At 36.6% G+C, this 19,941-nt stretch overlaps 2 protein-coding genes across 2 annotated transcripts; both read right to left on the bottom strand.

Annotated features, from left to right (window-relative positions):
* Positions 1 to 1,535: 1,535 nt before the first annotated feature.
* Positions 1,536 to 13,532, bottom strand: LOC110775717 (auxilin-related protein 2). The gene is made up of 8 exons (XM_021980324.2): positions 12,622 to 13,532; positions 8,338 to 9,931; positions 8,121 to 8,253; positions 7,920 to 8,017; positions 6,020 to 6,085; positions 4,995 to 5,084; positions 2,858 to 3,034; positions 1,536 to 2,059 (listed from the first exon to the last, which is right to left on the bottom strand). Exons 1-8 carry the CDS (start codon positions 13,263 to 13,265, stop codon positions 2,021 to 2,023), a joined length of 2,841 nt encoding a protein of 946 aa, XP_021836016.1. The 5' UTR covers positions 13,266 to 13,532; the 3' UTR covers positions 1,536 to 2,020.
* Positions 13,533 to 15,647: 2,115 nt separating this feature from the next.
* Positions 15,648 to 18,849, bottom strand: LOC110775719 (transcription initiation factor TFIID subunit 7). Its single transcript, XM_021980327.2, has 6 exons — positions 18,690 to 18,849; positions 18,049 to 18,167; positions 17,331 to 17,464; positions 17,129 to 17,248; positions 16,898 to 16,952; positions 15,648 to 16,121 (listed from the first exon to the last, which is right to left on the bottom strand). Exons 2-6 carry the CDS (start codon positions 18,161 to 18,163, stop codon positions 15,955 to 15,957), a joined length of 591 nt encoding a protein of 196 aa, XP_021836019.1. The 5' UTR covers positions 18,164 to 18,167; positions 18,690 to 18,849; the 3' UTR covers positions 15,648 to 15,954.
* Between the last annotated feature and the right edge of the window lie 1,092 nt (positions 18,850 to 19,941).

The raw sequence follows: 19,941 nt of genomic DNA, 5'->3' as shown, positions 1-19,941 counted from the left end.
TCAACTTTTGGAGTGAGAAAATAACTTCTCGTTACATGGAAACACAGTTGGAACTTCGAAAGGACAAAGAACCTTTACAGTTGACGTAAAACTATATACCCTAAGGACAAACAAGTACATGACCTAATTTTGTGATGCATGAAATGTAATTATGCAGACCATCGAAAATGGTCCTTAATTCCTGTATGCAAATAATTAAAAAGGGAGGAGATTCCAAAAAGAGTAACCAATAGTTTTAGAATCTAAAATGAGTGATTATAGATCGACGTTCACAATCATAATCATTATCACCAAATATATTCTATTCTACTGTTTAAGCTTTTAACTACACCCATCTAAGGTGCTTTCATTTCCCATTACTTTTATACCCATAAAGCCATTTATGCCGCGAATTTTGTGAATGGAAAACAACCATCTTCCAGCCAAGAGTTCTACATAGTCATAGAATTCAGAATTGTGCGTGTGCCGGGCCGTTTAGGCTCACGTGTAGGGTCCCAAGCCTTGGCGGGACGTGCTTAGAATGAGCCAAGGAAAAGTCATGTCGTGTTAGTGGGCTCTCTTGACTGGAAAAATAAGTGTGTCACTGTATGGGGAGACCGATGGGATCGTGCCAAATTTCCAAAATGGGTTCATGCACTGCCCATGGCCCAGCGTTGTGCCTCTCGTGCCGTGTCGAGTTTACAATGGGCTCGTACCATGCCGAACCAATTTCGCGTCAAGCTCAAGCGACACGCGTGTTGGACGGCCCGTACCCAACTACAGTTCTATATTAGTGTGTGTTCTCGATCTTCACCTTACAAAATACATTTTAGGTCTAATAAGTTTAGATAAGTTGCAATCAGGTCATGTCGGTTCAATAAGTTTTAATCATGTCTAATAAGTTGGTTCTCTCCAATTTACTCTATTCTATCATGTCCAATAAGTTTCAATCAAGTCTTATCAAGTCAATGAATTCAGATAAGTTCAGATTTTAATCGGCGAAGAAAACACACCCTTAATTGCAGTGGTCGAGGCTAGTCGATTTATGGGCGAGCCACGTTTAAAGTCACCCTTAAGCTAGTCGATTTATGGGCGAGGCACGTTTAAAGTCACCCTTAAGCTAGTCAATTTATGGGCGGGGCACGTTTAAAGTCACCTTTAAGCTAGTCGATTTATGGGCGAGGCACGTTTAAAGTCACCCTTAAGCCAGTCGCTCGGTTGCCAACATAATGATGCGATGAGACCAGCCTCGTATCAAATTTTGTGTTCTATTGCTATTGCTCAAACATTCGCTTAAACGAATGTCAGAACTGAATCAAAGAAAACAAAGAAGACAAAATATAGAAACCAATGAATTTTTGCCAAGGCTCTCAAACTACAATATAATTATCCAAAATAAGTAAAACTTTCACAAAATAAACTATGCCAAATTATATAACAATAATTGGGACAAAAAGTTGTCCCTTACAAGAATTTTAGGTTAGTATATCTCATACAATGAATCTTATCAACTTGCTTCAAAAAAAAAATCATAATCATGCTTTCAAAATTCACAATTCTGAACAATCATGAATCGGTAACATTATCAATGTTTTGAGTAGTTAATTAACATCATACATTGAATACTTCATCAACAACAGATTAGGCTTTTTATCAAACAAACAAAAAAGAACAAAAAGAATGGATACAAATACAAACGCTGCATCTCAAAGAGACGGCATTTGCTAATGAATATGACAACGAACGATCACGTGGGTTGATCACCCAAACAAATGCTACTATAACTATACCATCTTAGAGACTTCAGAACCTGCTCCAACTGTACAATCATCACTCTTTAAGGCAAACTCAGGAGACTGAAAGGGCATTTACCATTTCAAAAATCTCGTCAACCATACAACGGAAAACCCAGGCAACCAAGCAGCAGCACCTCCATGCAGATTGAAGCAGGAAAACAGTTTCCAAAATTGCTTAAAACTTGCAGAAAAGGAGTGAAAATATGCTGAATACCATTCAGAAGGATAACACACCCTCAAATGGCTTAAAATAGCTCCTCTGAATTGAATTTGTTCCAAGCTTCCTGTTTTCATACCATGAATCAGAATACAAATCACATATAGCATAACTGCCAATAGTACTGAACCTCCAATTTATAAAATCTGTTTTAGCACTTCTTTTTATCCAAAATAGTTCTTCAGATCTTAGTACTTACACACAAAACAGCAAAGTATGGTAACTTTTCCTAGTTTATCCCCTCTCCTTTTACCCCCCTAAAATGTGCACATTTCTTCTTCCAACAACTAATAAGGAAGCTACTTTGATCACATGCATTCCATAATAAATGTAAAAGAACTACAAAATGAGACTCATTTTGAATCAAGAGAGTCAACGGTGTCCATAAGCAAGACAGGTATCAAATTAGTAAAATGAAAATCTCAGAAAAGAGCTATTCAGGGCCAGCAATAGGCATGGTCAAAGCTCGCTTCTCAAAAAACCGATCTTTGTTGGGAATTCAGAGTCTTAAATTTCCTATTCTGAAGCATTATGCTCAATGTAGTCATGAACACCCACCCTCATAAAAACTAAAAAGCTTCTTTTAAACATAATGTCAAAAACCTTACACCTGGGTCAATGAAGGATACTTTCTGTTCATTTGTTCATGAGGAGCCTTCATTATGCTAATGGAAATTGAGGTATCTAGGAGCTAGCTACACACGGGAGAATCACTCCCCTGATGACTAGAGAATCGAATCACAAAGCGCCATTTAAAACAAACTTCCCATTTAACAGGGGGAGAGGTGGGGGGAGTACAAAATACAAACTTCAAAATAATTGTCAATCCAGTGCCTATAATTATTTTAGAGTTTTTTTTCATTACCTTTAACAGATCAAACACCTTTTCAGCAACAAATTTTTGCTGCAGAGTGGCACCCTTCTGTTGCACTTTATCAGGATGAATGCACAAAGTCGCTTTTCTATAAGCTTTCTTAACAGCCGCACCAGTAATCAAATCAGTCAAGGAAACAGGCTGCCAGCCACACTCAGGCCAGAGAACCTAGTCACGATTCAGAAAATTAACGGCAATCAGCTACTGTGATAGAATTCATCAAAGCAATTAATCCCAACTATACAAATATGATTAAAAACATATACTTTGAACTTTGTATACTCTTCCAAAACCGTATTACATATTTCAGAATTTCATGGCTAACAAGCTGGTTAACTCTGGAACTAACAGCAGGAAGGGGAAAAAAGCAACAGTTGCGAAACAAAATTAACAAGCAGAAGATATAAGAGATTGACATCACAGCATCAACCAATCGAACCCTAGAACTAACAGAAGGGGGAAGACTCTGTTGTTCCAGTTGCAAAATAAGCAGAAGCAAAATAGGTAAAAAGATTGTCACCTCCAACATCAACCATAGTATCTATAATATTCAATACAGTCACACAGTAACACTACTGGTCATATCTTATCTAGACATAAAATTGCTCCTATAATGACAAATATCTGAACATAGGGTTACATACTTCTAATGAGGGATATAAAAGAGTGAGTTTTTCTGATAATACAAAATCTCTACAATTGCGTTTGAAAATTATATTCAAGTTCAATGAATTTCCCATACAACATGCACACTCATGTGAAAAGTCAGTCTCTTTTTCTTTGGGTTCCTCTCCCCCACTCCCGCAATTGACCACTACCATTGATGAGTTATTTTTCTACTTCTATATATCTATTACCGTGTTACAAAATATACTCCCTCCATCCTCTAAAGATTGCCCCAATTTCCATTTTGGTTTGTCCCTTTGCGTGTGCCTCATACCATTTTTGGTATGTGGTCTTCACTCGTCTTTCCTCTATCCTCTATTATTTAACGTCGGAAAAAGACAAACCTCCCATTTGCTTTTATTTTCCTAACTCTTTAAACAGTGAAAAAAAGCATACAGAGAGAGTAGTAAAATGCAAAAGGAAGTTGCTTGATGACCGCTACAACGTCTTCCCTCTTAAATCACCACAATTTACATTCCACACAACTTAACGTAACGCTTCTGTTTCCTTTCTCAACCAAGAAAGCAAAAATGTGTAGGTTTTTCCAATACAAACTGATAAGATAAGATAAGGGTCTATGTCGTACATCTTGAACACCCTAAATCCAGCCTGGGAGCTGGGGATTTATACTGGGTTGTTTGTTATTCCCATAGCATTGAAGTGCAGTAAAGCACCCAAAAAACCTTGAAATCAACTTTCCAATTATTTTCTTATTCTTTTTACCCGCCTTTGATTTTTCTCCTTTTTTGTTTGGTAAACTCCACCACCAGCCAAGGGTAATTCACAATTAGAACAGATCTGGGAAACAAGTTATTTTTCACAGTTGTTGAACTACAATGAATATATAAAAAAAAAATTAAATGCAAGCTCACCTTGGGCCTTTAAAAAGAAAAGGTCCAAACATCCAAGATAAGTATCGGTGAATTTTCAAAGAATGCCAAAGGAGTAAGCAATGAATTGATCTTAAAGAATATACAACGTTAAACAGAGATTACTGAGGTTGTGCACACAGCACACATATAGCATACAAACCACTACTTGTCCATAAAATAAGATGAAGTATGAGACTTCATCAACTTGACAACTTAGAAGTGCAAAATTTGAGCTATTTATTGTATAAGATGATTTGGAAATTAAGTTGGAAGTTTAATACCAAAAGCTTCTTAATGACATAGAACTACACAGTACACACTATAAACCATTAAAGAGTCAAGGCCTCAAAACAAAAGTGAAGGAAATTGGGGATATAAACACAAAAGACTTAACAGATTGTAACACATCCCCACACCAACAGAAGTCAAGAGAATGGAGGAGAGAAATAATTTAGTACAGCAACAACAAGCTTTTTTACACAAAATAAAAATAAAAAACATATTAAAAAGGTTTCAACATTATATTCATTTTGTCATTGTTATTAGCATTTCTAGTTGACATGGTACAAAAGAATAGAATGCATACGCACATATTGCATTGTTGACAGGAGAGCACGCAAGTTCCCCTCCTTCCCTGCTGCCCAGCGTCTAATCTCCACATCAAGCGTTTCAGAAATCCTCTGTAACCATGTCATACACAACCATTTATCCAGTTAAGCCATAAATTAAAAAATCAAGTAACTCTTACCCTTCAACTACCATGTGTTTATACAAAACAATAGTTAGAAACAACTATATGCAGAATATTCTCCCAGGCCAATGTTTTGCACAAGTACAAAATAATCTGCCACTAACACGATTAGAAAACTACAAGTTGAAGCTTTTACACTTTGGGGTCTCGTTGTGGAGCATATACAAAGCAATTAATTCAGAATTAAACTATTTGAGATCCCAAAAACTCTTGCAAGCAGCTGTAATGCGAGATTATTTTTTCTGAAGAGCACCCTGCAACTGAATATTGAGTATGAGTATTAACCCAATTCATTCAAGTCTGTGTTTTGGTTCCATCTTGGTGTCCAGAAAATTGGAGAGAGTTCAGAAAAGCCTGCCATCCTATTTCCACATAAGATTGGTTCAATGGAGAAAGCAAACACATGCCGCTGTGTATGATTTTATTCATGAACGGTGCTTACAAGCTGTAAGTTAGGAGGTTTTCAATGGATTGGAGACAGTATGGAAGAACGTTGCCATATGAACAAAATTGTGCCAAGGCTGAATTGGCAAAGAAAAAAGGCAATATATTGCTCGCCAGGCTCAAAAAGGAATTGGGTTTATAACAGCAATTCAGCTACACTAAAATGTATCAAGTCTTTGGTACAAATCATGCTGGTGATAGGAGGAAGAGTAGCAATTTGGCACGATATCAATGGGTATGGAGAAAAGGACATATTGGAAAGACAAGCTATATAATCAAGTGGGACATGCGTGAAGAACGAACCAAAAAAATATTCTTTCAAGGATTTAGCTAGTTCACTTCGATAAGTAACATGGAATACATGGGAGAACATGAATATGAATATGAATATGAACATCCAAAAAGAGTAGCTGAACTTACATTTTTCTCAGCTTGTTCCCTTTGAACCTCGAGATCTCTGGCATTCTTCTCAGCCAATGCTTTAGCCTGAAATACAAACAATTTCAATTAAAAAAAGGGATATAATATGTTTTGTCCTAGCCTAGGTAACTGTTATGATAGGAGTAAGCGGATAATCACAAGTGACCATACAGGAGGCATGCTAGGCAGACCATTTGCAAAGATACAAAAGAATCCAAGAATCAAGCATCTCCATGAAATAAGAAAATCCTTGGTTCAAGAGTTCCTAACTCGACATAGTTCTTGTCATTAACTTTGATAGAGGAGCCTACGTTTTACTTCTCATATGATCTATTTTTGGACTTTTCCCCTAATAGGTACAACAATTAAAATGAAACAAGGGAGTGTATCGTGTTTAGATAAAAAGGGTTGCATTAAAAAACATCATGCATAAAGGTTATCATGTACCCAATATAGACAAAATCAAGAGAAGATAAGTGCCCGCTATTAATGACAATAACTCGCTCTAACTACACATAAATAAAAAGGGAAGTAGAAAGCTTTAATTTCTTATAAGTAGAAGCATAGCCCTCAAAAGTATACAGGTACTTTCCTGCACTCAATTGACACACAAGCAAACTAAGGCTAGTTAATCCTCAACCCAAGCCACACTTTTTGGTCCAGCTGAGTTGAACCTATCTCATCCCAAATAAAGATATGCCTAATAGAAAAAGAGAGGGAACCGATGGCTAACCAACATGGAGGTGATCCTCCCCCACTAAACACAATTAACACCAACTTGCTAAACTGTAGTTCCTTCTCTTAAGTATATCCACCGAGGAAATTTTATCTTTAACCATTGCCAAATAAAGTAAACATGTTTTAGAGGAACCTTCCACCCGAAACAAGTCAGCTGAACCCCCTTGTTTCACTACAGCCTTTCATGATAAGTCTCTCACATGTAATCGCCTTATTTAACATTTATACTTTAAAAGTATTGGTTATGCTCAATGAAAATTAACATCAAGACATAAAAGAACGATATACATGTACAATCAGGTACAATATTTTAATGGATTTCAATCTTGCAGCCACCAAATTGACATCCACCAGTCCATTTCTAGGCGAATCATCGCTTTCCACTCATTTTTATTAGTCATCTGGCTAACTCGCTAACATAATCATTGACATCCACTCATTATAAAAGTCATAACCTTCATGAATAATGCCTAGTCGCCTACATTCCTACACGCTACACCCAGATAAATTACACAACTTTGATAGCTAGTGAAAGACCTAAGACACGCCACCATCATTTTACAGGAAGATAGGACAAAAAAAGATTATTGATAGTAGTTCCAGTAAGAACCAACATCTAATTATGAATTCTCAAACCACTAAATTTGGAATGACATAGATAAAAAAATTCTTAAACCAGCAAAGCTAAAACATTTTGCCATCATTTAATAAACACTGAAATCTGGACTTAGGTAACAACAAACCTAAAAACCAAAGAGAGCTATCAAATACTCCCTTGGTCCCTTTTGGTAAACCCAATTTTCCGTTCTGGGATCCGCAATTGTCTGCTTCATCCTTTATATGACATGTATCTTTTATCTACTTCCTCTCTAAAGTCGGAGCTCAAACCCATTCACCATTTTTTGCTCGTTGCTGTTTTACTCATATTTAAAAAGTGTGAAAAACTCAATGGCGGTATGGCCCTAAGAAAGCGGGACAGAGGCAGTATGGGTTAAGACCAAGTGATCTATTTCATAACAAAATGGCACTAATTCAGTTGGCAGATGAGCGAAGCTACTGCCTACTGCTAGAGCCTTCGCCAGCAGAAATTAACTCAAGAATAGATAGTTACAAAGACAACAAAAGATAGTATATGATAGAATATGTAACAAAAGGCACATACAGCACGCTCTTGAGTCCTTTGATGGCGATCCATTCGGGCTCTCCGTCTATCATCGGTTTCCCCATCAACTTCTTGAAACCCGCCAGACGATGGGGGGCCTTTTGCAAGAAAGATAATTAAAAAGGGTTATAAAGAAAGTGGGAAATAGAAAAAGAGAGAGAGAAGTGCTACATAAGAAAGTATACATCTTGACTTTATTACCTCCAAATATTGAACTTAAATCATCAACAATATTTGTCGATGAAGATGCTTTTCTCATGCTAGAGGAGGAATTAACAGACGCTCTGGTTGCTTCAGCAGCTGGCTTAGTCTGAAACTGAGCTTCAAATGGATCCTGCAAATAACATTTAAAGTCTACACCATGAGAACAGTCAACGTAAAATTTTCGAACTAAAGCCTAGGATAAATTTGTACAAACCGATGAAGGAGCCCGGGGCCTAGGTGCACTGCTTGCTCGGCCCATGCTAAAGAAAGATTCAAGGTCATTTTCATTCTTCGATTGATTTGCCTTTGCTGCAGTGGCAGCTTTCTCACGAGCTTCTTTCTCTCTTGCTTCTCTTTCACGTGCTTCTTTCTCCCTAGCTTCAGCTTTCGCCTTTTCCCTTGCTTCTGCAGCAGCCTTTTCAGCTCTTTCTTTAGCCCCAGCAGCCGCCCTCTCTCGTGCCTCAGATTGTGCCCTATGAACAGCGGCCTTTTCTGCTCGCTCTCGAGCTTCAGCTTGTGCCCTCTGAACAGCAACCCTGTCAGCTCTGGCACGAGCTTCAATAGCTGCTCTTTCACGTGCTTCTTTGGCAGCCCATTCAACAGCCTGCCTGCCAAATTGCCTTTCCTTTTCAACTTTCCTCTTCTCTCTCTCTTTCTCCTCCCATTCTTTCTCAGCACGCCTTCTTTCCTCTTCCTTCGTTCGTCTTCTTTCTTCCTCTTCCATTTCTCTTTGTTGCCGTTCACGCTCCAGTCGTTCTTGATGTTCCCTAAATTCCCTCTCTGGAGCATCGTATGTAGGATTCTCCTCTTTTTCTACTTGCACAGATTCTCTGCTTTTAGAGGCCTTTGCATTTTCCCTTTCCCTGACCCCCCTTGCATGCCTAAACTTAATTTCAGCCCTATCCATTGCCTCCTTCATGGCTGCAGCAGATGCAGCAGCAACTGAATTTGAGTCAAAATCTTCACCAGATCCCCCCTCTGAGCTTGCATGAGTTGCATCCTCATTGCTTGGATTTCTTCCCATAGCAAATTCCTCCAGTTCATCCAAAGGAGATGCAAAAGAGCCCCTTGCCTCCACGGGTGCTGATTTTGGGCTGTGGAAACTTGGACCAGGACCAGGGAATGATGGGTAATCATTAACTTTCTTATGTACATTTGAAGCAGGATAGGAAGCGGAAAAGTGTGTTGGTCTTGGAGGTGGGGGTCTTGAAGGTGGTGGGGCAGCTGTCGGATGCGTGAAGAGAGGAACTTCTGATACAGTGAGCCATATATCATCGGATGACCCCATGTTCTCCTCAGAATTAGGAGAAGAATGTCCATGGGAGTTAGACTCCCTAAAACTAGCATTGCTATGAGTAGGGAAAGAAGCATTTGGTACAGACCTACTAGTTTCAGCTGACACAGAAGGCATCTCAAAGACACTTGGCTCTGAATAATCCTCCACCGGAAACTTCGGCTCAGAACCTCTATCAGGACTTCTTACAGACGACTTCCGGCTTGCATCTCCACTGACTGAAGTTTGTCTTCCAGAAACTCTGGTTCGCATTGCCTCCTTTTCTTCCCCATTAATTTCTGCTGAAAAAGAAGGAACAGACTTGCCAAAGCCACCAAGGGGATCTATATCATCAAATGCTGTCCCACTAGAAGAACTTTCAGCAGTTTTTCTGCTAGAATTATTAAGATTACCAATCTCCTCCAAAGGATCAGTAAAAATTCCAGAGGAAGACACGGGAGGTGAAGTCGAGTCTAGGCCAACAAAAGGATCATCTATTACACTTGAGGTTTTCTTACTGGCATCTGATGGATTCCTGTACAGACAGAAGACAGTTATCATATGACTTGCAATAATCATCTTGATAAAGAAGTTAATTTGCACTAAAGATGGATTCATCAAATGCAAAAGAGAGAACACGAGAAAAAGTTCAAAAACGAAAAAAAAACAAAAAAAAAATGACAAAAGTGAGAAAATGAATGATTCAATAACTGTATAGGTTCTGAAAGCACTATCTTTCAAATGAACTTGTATTACAGCCCAGCCAAAACCACAAAAGTCATACTAAAGACAAAATTATTTAGTTCAAGAAATAGAAATACTTTCGTCGATGATAAGGAAGCAAATGGGCGGGGAATGTGGCCATTTTGAAAATAAAGTAGGGATGCGTGAAAACGTTGGATAAAAAATAGGAGAAATTATTTTTTACCACCTATAAAAATCGAAAATTTGTTTTTTACCACTTCAAAAACTAAAACTTGTATTTTACCACCTAAAAAGAAATTAAAACTTGTTTTTTACAACCTAAAAACGGAAAAATAGATGAAACCTTTATGTGAACCCCACTAATTCAATTTCCCTCCAATTTTTTACATTCCCTGTGTGACTTTCTTTAACTCCTTCACCCTCCTCTCTTGACTGCCATTGAATTTTGTCAATTTTGTCAATGAATGGGGAAAGAATTATGTGAATTCATGGAAGAGGAGGAAGTAGGGAAGAGAAGGGAGTTAAATACACGAAATCGTGAAATAAGAGAAAATATCATAAATATTACCGTTATTGTAGCCCCCACATAATGTTTTCATCTATTTTTCCATTTTTCAGGTAGTAAAAAACAAGTTTTAAATACTTTTTAGGTGTTAAAATACAAGTTTAAGTTTTCTAGGTGGTAAAAACCAATTTTTCGATTTTACAGGTGGTAAAAAAACAATTTGTCCTAAAATATAATAGAAACTAATCAAGTAACATTTTCCCACAATATTTATTTGTTAGCTTTGTTCTACAAGGATGGTTTGTTGACATTGTAACCTAAGCTAAGAAATAAAAAAGGTCACGTCAATAGGCCGCAACCCAACATAAATGTCACCCGTAAAAAGGGCCAAATACTCAAAACTCAAAAGTAACCCCAGACCCAGCCCATTCTGCTTGCCCTTAAGATTCCTTTATTCGCCCTCTACCCTCCCTCCTCTCTAGATCTGGTTTAGTTTTCACTCAGCACTTTCTCCCTCACTTTTCTTTCGTTTACTTTCCTTTTAAACTTCTTCTTCCCAGTTTTTTTTTCTCTTACTCTATGTTTGATTCTTTTTCTTCCTTCCATGACGGCTAATGAACTCCGGCAAAGCTTCATCCTTGTCAACGATGAGTGCCAGACAGCTGGTAATACAGAGAGAAATGAGTCCAGCAATCGCATTAGGGTTTCTAAAATGTTAACTCGCTTTTTTCTTCTCTTTTGGTGGTTTTCTTGGTTGAAAAGACAACAGTGTGCCACAACTGTTATGCAACACTTCTTACACAGGAGATTTTGCTAAATTTTTCAAAAGCTAACGTATTGTTTTTGGCACGTTTCAAAAAACTAAACTCCTCTGATACACCAAATGCAAGCTGCCTAACTTTTCGTGCTTCATACCATTCCAAGACACCAAATGCAAGCTGCCGAGTATCCCCGTGCTTCGTAGGCATAATGACATTTTCCGCAAAACACCTCCAATGTTGACATCTAAAACCCACCCAACCCACTAAGCAAAGCTGCCACACAACCAGGATCTTTCTACAAAAAGCACCTTCGAAGAATTTAGGCCTCACCCAACAGAAAAAGGTCTTTAAGTACCGGAGTTCGGGCTTTAATACATAGTGGAAGCAAAAACAACTTTAACCCGGTTTCTCATTCAACCTAAAGAAGCTAAAAGCATCCAAATGTATACATTGTTGAATCTAAATAAACTACTGAGCCATATGTTTCAACAAGTCAATAACCATAATTACTAGGACATACCGCACAAAGCATATACAACTGCAGTGGCAAGGACAGAATTGCTATTCCCTGCGTATCTCTATTCAACAGGAACGACAACTTTTACCAAAAAACCAATGACTAACGTCAGCAAAACATCATTGTAAAGTGTCACAATTCATTCTAAGCACTAAGAAAGGAGGAGGCCAGAGCTACGAAAATGAACAAAAGTATCTACTACAGGGAGTACCAATTCTAGTAGTTCATCCCATTGCTTTCAGCCTCTTGACCTCCTCTACTCCCATCAAACCTCCTGTAACAATCAACTGCATCTCCACATTCTGTAGCCAAGCATGTGTACTATTATTCTATAAGATCTTCCATCCACCCTTTTTCTCCTCCTGTGCCTCACAAGTGAAATACTCCCTCTAATCCAAAATACAAGTCATTATAGCAATGTGACAACATTATGAATTCAGTAAATTTTAGTTAAGAATTGAAGTATGATGGATTGATAGTCCAAAATGAAATTTAATGTTGCATAGATGTTGTAGAATTGGTGAATATTTTGAACTAAAATTCGCTGATACAAGCTCAAAACAACTACACAAGAAACTAACAATAACAATGCTCATCTAATAGAAATAATTTCGAACAGCAGAATTCCAAGTTAAGCATAAGCCATACAGTGACACAGACAAGCTCAAAATTACCCTCATCAACCCCAATAAACGAACAACACCAAAGTCAAACAATCAAAAAAGTCAGCATAATACCTGCTTGTTGAAGAGGTACTTCCACCACCAAAACCTGGCAGCAAATCATCAAAACTAGAGAAACCCTTATCAGCCCCCTTTGAACCGGGCCCCACCGCCGACCTCGTAGATTGTTGTTCCTTCTTCCCCAATCCACCCAAAAGATCATCAAATGCATCAGTCTTCTTTGCAGGAGCAGAAGAAGGCGGGGCAAAGATATTCTCAAACTTCGCCGAGCTCGAATCCTCGTCGTCGTACACCGGCTTATCGAAAACTGGCAAAGACGAGAACTTCGGCCCCGATTCACCGCCACCACCACCACCACCACCAAAAATGGAGTCCATATTGACCGAATTATTATTACTCGACTTTGCAGAATTGCTTTTAATACCGCCCGTAGCAAAAACATCATCTAAAATCCCAAAATCATCGGATGAGGTCGTTTTCCGATTAGAGCGAAAAAGGGTATCATGATCATCAAACAAAGAGGAAGAAGTCGGATTCTTCGAATTGGAAGGGAACGACGCCGTTTTAGACCCTCCGATCTCGAAATTAAAAGCGGAATTTGAAGAATTAGTCCCGGATTTAGAGGCCGCCATTGGAGCAGCTTTACCTTGAGGTTTGAATCCATAATCGGTTGATAATAATCCCTGGAAATCATTCATATCTTCTCCTCCCTCGATCTATCTTCCACTCACCACGATCTGAGGAGAGAGAATGACAGACCAGAGGAAAAAATTGGGGGAAATTTTAGGGTTAGAGAGTGGTCTTGAAGAAGATGATCATGGAGCTTTTTTGGGAAAATTATTTCCCTTGATTTAAAAAAAAATTATTACTAGATCTAACGTGAGTTGAATAATGGAGGGATGAAAAAAGAAAAAGGGAGGAAAAAAGTGAGAAAATTAATTGAAGTAGGAGTAGTAATACTAGAGTAAGTAATCTAGTGGCAAAATTTTTGGATTTTTTATATTTTTGGGAGGAGAGAGAAATTAAGGAGGAAAAAAAATACTCGTAAATACAATGGAGTCGTATTGTTCGATACATAGTACGAAGTATTAGATAAAATCAAACACGGTATATAAGTTATTTAGATCATTATCAGTCGTCCTTCCGGAATTGGACATTATTAGGAGTAAATAGATTTGTTTCAAATCAAATATTGGATAATGGATCTAGCTTGTGTGTCTTTTCGTTCACATCCTGATCATCAGAAAAACGGAGCTCGCAGGAGTTTCACCGCCAAACATTTCACTTCAACTTAATAAATCCGTAACAAACAAGTTTCAATAAGATTTTTGAAAACTCATCTAGTCATCTTACATAAATCCTTTGTCTTTGTTATTGAAAATACATTTGGTGAAAGATCAATGCAATGAACAAATTAAGGAAAAACATAGGAATATGTGCTTTTATTACATTGCCCCTTTATTTCTTTGCCTAATTTATTATTTAGCCAATTTAAGTCAATAAAGCAACATACAAATGTTAGGTTGCACACCGGTTCAAAATCGAAATCGAAAACAAGAAAAATTGAGGACAGAAGACCGGACCGGAAAATTTCCGGACTGAACCAGATCGATTTTTTTTTCTGTCCAGACGAGTTTAGACTGGATTGGACTGAAATTATTGAATATACTTCTATACAATTTTCGAGGTTATTTATTTCCAAATAAAATGCAGTTAGAAAATCTTCTAAACATTAGTTCTCCAATTTTAAAAGAGTCGAGATGGATAAAGAAGACTAAACAGTAAGAAAACAAAAGAAAATAACACATGATAGAATAATCTTGGTCAACATGTCTGAACCGGAAAACTCTAAAAACCAAAATTTAAAAGACCGAAGACCAGACCGAAATCAACCAGTATGGTTCAGTCTAAAACCGATCTGATTCTGGTCTAGTCTGGACCGGATTTTGAACACCCCTAACAAAGGTACGAGTATCATAAGCAAGCCAAACATTACAAAATTGACCTTAACCCAATTTATGAGAAAATAAATGATTTTGGGATTAATTTGACATATTTAATTTGAATTGATCATGACTTAAAAAATTACGGAGTACCCTTTTAAATGAAATAGATAATTTTTAGATGACTCTTTCTTGTTGAATTAACACAATAACAAACATTTTATAACCCAAAAATGACAAAAATATTACTACATCTGTTTCAAAAAGATCTTTATAGTTACTATTTGCACGAACTCCAATGCAATTTAACTACTAATATATCCAATTTCGTATGTGAAAAAATTATAAAAATTTGATATTTTGAAAATACATACCGAGACCAATCTAACAAGATCTTACATGTAACATTTTGATGTATATAATTAATAGTGAGAATTTACGGTCAAAGCTTTTATACTTTGGACACATTTTCTAAAGCGTAAAGAACTTTCACAAACGGAAGTAGTACTAGTTAAAATGACTGGATTGTTTGTTGGTACTCGTGTTAGTAAAGATGGTGCAAATTTTGGTTATAGATAAATTTGGTGGGTGGGGTTTAAAATTACTCATAAATAAACATCACAAATTCTCCAAAACTCTTTTACCAAAGAGTAGTGTATCAAACATAAGGGAATTGTCAGACGAGATGAAAAAATTGGGGGAAATTTTAGGGTAAACAATGATGTTGAAGAAGAAGATAATCATGGAACTTTTTTGGGGGAAATCATTTCCCTTGAATGATTACTATTGAGCTACCACAAATTCTTATTTACATGAGTTGTACGATAAATATTGTACACTGAAGTTAAAGTTGACGTAAAATGCTTAAAAGTCACGATTATATATGTAAAAGTTATCTACTTTTTAGTAATAAAAATTTTCATTTTAATGAAAAATATTTATTCAAAATCACTAATAATGTATAAAACTAATCATTTAACACTTTAAAATGTTTATCTATTAACTTTTTTTTAAAGTATAAAAGTTAGAGAAAACTGAGTAAAAGTTAGAGAAAACTGGATTAAAGTTATGTTGGTGCACAATAAATTTATTGTACAACTTGTGCACGCAAGACCTTTTGATTGAACTACTCTATGGTGAATATGCAACTGCAGTTTTACTTGAATAAAATCCCTATCAGTCACTTACAAGTTACAACTGCTTAACCAAACAAAGAGTTGGCCAATTTGAAACTTCTCAACGATCTGACAACTATTATGAACCAAATCAAAAAAAGCCAAACTTTGTGGTAAAAACTGGAAACCTCCACAAAATCCGGTACAATAAAGAGACAATACAAACACATACTTGACTCAATTTTAGGAATATACAGATATGACTATATGAGTAAATTAGTACATTATTTTTCCGAGGGGGGAGCTGAACTTGCAAGTTGTGAGAATATTCACTCATTCGACTCATCAGACTCAAATGAGTCACTTCCATCAGCCTCACCTGCATTGTTAGCAGCATCTGGTGTATCAGGCTTGGCTTTAGGGGCTGGGGCAGGCTTCTTGCTATTATTGCGCGCATTTTCATCAACATCTTCATCCTGGACAGATGCTTCAGCACGTATACCTCAGTCAAGGCAAAACAACAACAATATAGCTAAATTGTTGGATAACTAAATCTACAAACATAAATTATCTGAAATCCAGAACTTGCATATTAAAAGAGATTTATGCAGCAAAAGGGAAGAAATCTTAGAACGCACAATCATATTTGACCTTAAAACGGGTTGGAACTTCGGCAACTTCCCAAGGAGTATTTAGAAATAAAAGGAGGCCATGTAACAAAAGGAAAACAATGGAGGCTAATGAAAATGTTCAGACATTGACAATGTCAACTAAAATTTTAACAAGTAAACAAATGCCCTGTCCGGTTGTTTGAACCAACGGAATAATGGTGCCAATCGACCAAGTGATAGTAATGGAAGCAATGACTGATCTCTTTTATCAATCATTCCTTAACAGAAGATGTTCAGATAATGGTTGAAGCAGAAAACAAGCTATAGAAGATGAGCAACATGCAATCCTTTCAATCCAGATTCCAGAGTAAGGCATCACTACTTAACTATAGAAAAATAAGCAAGATGTCCAGATAAAAGCATGTGTAGTTGTGTACCCCGAGATAATATTAGCAATATGGTAAATTGGCAACCCCGTAGGTACTAATAGAAAGTAAAAGTGAAAGTATCCACACTTGGATCATACCGATGTATGTACTGTACATAACTAGCAAAATAAGCTCCATGCCCTCTAATTTTGAAAAAATAATCTCGTAAAAAATAGATAGCTAGAGATTAACGCATATGAGAGTTGATAAAAAAAACATTAAAAAAAGGATATCTCTGGTTCGCATAATGTTGCAAAGATCATTCTCCACACGCTGAACAACCTCCGGCTGCAAAACAATGTATAAACCTGAGACTCACATCCAGTAAAGAAAAATCCTATAATCTATCTAAATAGTGACAATAGGAAATAGGCAAAGCCTCCTTAACTTAATCATACCCACATCAGTCAACCCCGAGACTTCTACGAAAAGATTAAGAAATTAAAAGTCAGGAAGTAGCTTACATTAAGATCTGGCTCCCTACGAAATCTACGACGCCGAGCATCCCTCATTGGAGGGGTTAGGCCATGCCTATACTCCACAGTATCGGGCACATTGTCATTCCCTTCTCTCACCATGATCATCTGATCCAGCAGCAATGGTCAACATTGGATGAAAATCACATACTCAGCCAAAAAACATGGGTGTTCACTTAATTAACTTTACTTGACCAATGTCTGCAGTTTTGATCAGCACATTATCATCATAAGTTTTGTAGGACTCAGTAATACATGGGAGATCCAGCAAAGAGGCAGGAAACCGATCATCTCCAATCATAAATGTACCAGTCCTTCCATCCTCTGAAAGATATCAGACCAGTGATAAATTTTAGTGAATATTAACCAGGACGGCAGGAAGTAAGAATAACGAACTTATAGATCCAAATATCAGAGTTTCTGAAGGACATAAAGAATGATTTTCTCAAGTTTTGGACAGAGTGACTAATGTCAAAAAAACAAAAGTAGTTATGTTCTTCAACAAATATCAATACATTACTTCATTACTGCCTCTCCTTTTTCTTAAGATTTTTTCTATTTCTACCGATCGATAACGATCACACACATAGCCTTAAATTAACGTAAACATCATGTTGTACAAAGATCATTCGATGTGAGACTCGACACTAAGGACTTTGGTAATTAGTCCTATTTGACATAGAATTCTGACCCTTCCACACAGTAAAGTGAGAAGAACAAGAATAAACATCCTAAATACTTATTTCCTCTTCATGTTTATATGAGACTAAATAACAAAGTGAATATTACCACCAAAGCCATTCTATTCCAGTATTCCCTCCCAACCTGCATACCCAATCTAGACAATAAATTAGCCCTACACATAAAATCAATGACACAATGTTCGAGAGGAAGGGGGATGACCGCACCTGAAAAAGACAAGTCCAGTAATTTATCCTCAGAGGAAGAAGGATCTTCATTTAAGAGGCGTTCAATTTGTTCAGCAATGGAAGGCGGAACTCTTAAAATGAACTGGTCCTCCATCTCTCTACACAACACATTCAACAAAACCACCAATAAATCCATCATTTGTGATAACCACTAAAAACAACTTCTTATAATCCCTATTTGAGCAAACTTATTGCATTTTAAACATCCAACGAGCTCGCTAATCGCATATCGCACACTACTCTCTAACAAATTTGCATACAAAATCCATTCAATTGAAAATTTGAAGTCCAATAAAATGAGAAACCAAAAACAAATTGCACAGGTGATTTAGGCCGAAATTCAAAAAATATATATGGAGAAATTACATAATGCAAACAGTTTAATCGAGTTAGGGTTCTTGATATTGGGCAAGAAATTCAGAAATTGGAACGAATAAGCTATTGTACTTCCCTTAACCTAACAAAACAGGTGTAATTGAAATGAAAGCGAATCAAATAATGAAATTTCAGCAACAAAAATTGGGGGAAAGTAATTAACAAATATATATATGGTGGCAAAATAATTGAATCAAAGCTAACACAAATAGAGTAAATCGATCAATGATAAAATTAGGGGTAACCTTGATAATGAAGGTCGGTTGAGATTCTTGAGAAGAGCCTTCTTCACTTCTTGACGTTAGTCGATCGATCAAGGAGAAAGAGTAGAAAGAAGTGGCGTTGTCGAGGAGAAAGAACTTCTGGTTTTAGTCGGGAATGGTGTACTCCCTCCGTCCCTTAATACTCCACCGTTTCTACTTGACACACGTTTGCCAATGCATAACTTTGACCACATATTATAAAAACTACATATTATAAAAACTACATATTATAACTACATATTTTAACTACATATTATAAAAACTTGTAAAAATATTAATATTTTGAAAATATATATTAAGATGAATTCAACAATATATTATATATTAACATTTGTTTTCATATACTAGAAATAAAATAGGGTCAAAATGAATTATGTGAATAGTGCGAAAAGTCAAAACAGTGCGAGTATTAAGTGACAGAGGGAGTATTACCAGAATTCTTGACTCCCTGTTAAAAAGTCAAAACACCTCACACGTTCCAACAAGGGTAATGAACTACGGAGTAATCATTTCCCGTATTACTTATACTTTGAAGCCATTCACAAAATAATAACACAACATGAAGTATATTTTTTGTAAGAAAATTTGGCATTATCTGCTTTTAAAGATCTTAAGTTTTCATTAACTTTTTAACACAAAAATTAAAAAGAAAAACAAATTTATTAACCGAAGGTGGTCCCAACTTTAGGGTATCATTTTAAAACGGTATCCATACATAATTAACATGCTCAATCAATTAGTATCGTGACGTGACTTGAGTGCGAGCAGGGGATGAGTGAAGAAAGAAGTAACAATAGCAAGTTTTGTGGCTAGATTTACCGTTTGAGTAGGTTAGTTATACATGCAGATCGTTTTGAGATTATACTTCTAAAAGTAGAGACCAACATGAGTCAAAAGTTGAGACCTTTTATAACGAATTGCCATAGTTAGAATGTTAATATCGATTTTTCCTTTCTTAAATTGAAACAATTTAGAGACATTATGGTAAAAATATGTGTCGATTAGTGTAACTTTAATATTTGGTCTAAATTGATACTTTTGACAATACTATACATAGTCGGTTGCATATAGCATTTAATATTTTTTCTTATGACGGGCGAGTGACGCAAAAGTGAACAAATAGATATTCAAATTATTCAATATACTTTGATGTGGCAAAGTGCAAAACCTATTGAAAATTAAAATTATAGAATTATGTCATATGGGATAGGAATGATTTTTTTCGAGTTTTCAT

This window comes from Spinacia oleracea, chromosome 4 (genome assembly GCF_020520425.1).
Source record: "Spinacia oleracea cultivar Varoflay chromosome 4, BTI_SOV_V1, whole genome shotgun sequence".
NCBI classification, from domain to species: Eukaryota; Viridiplantae; Streptophyta; class Magnoliopsida; order Caryophyllales; family Amaranthaceae; genus Spinacia; species Spinacia oleracea.
The sequence above is the reverse complement of the archived record's forward strand: the minus strand, read 5'-3'. Positions and strand labels throughout refer to the sequence as shown.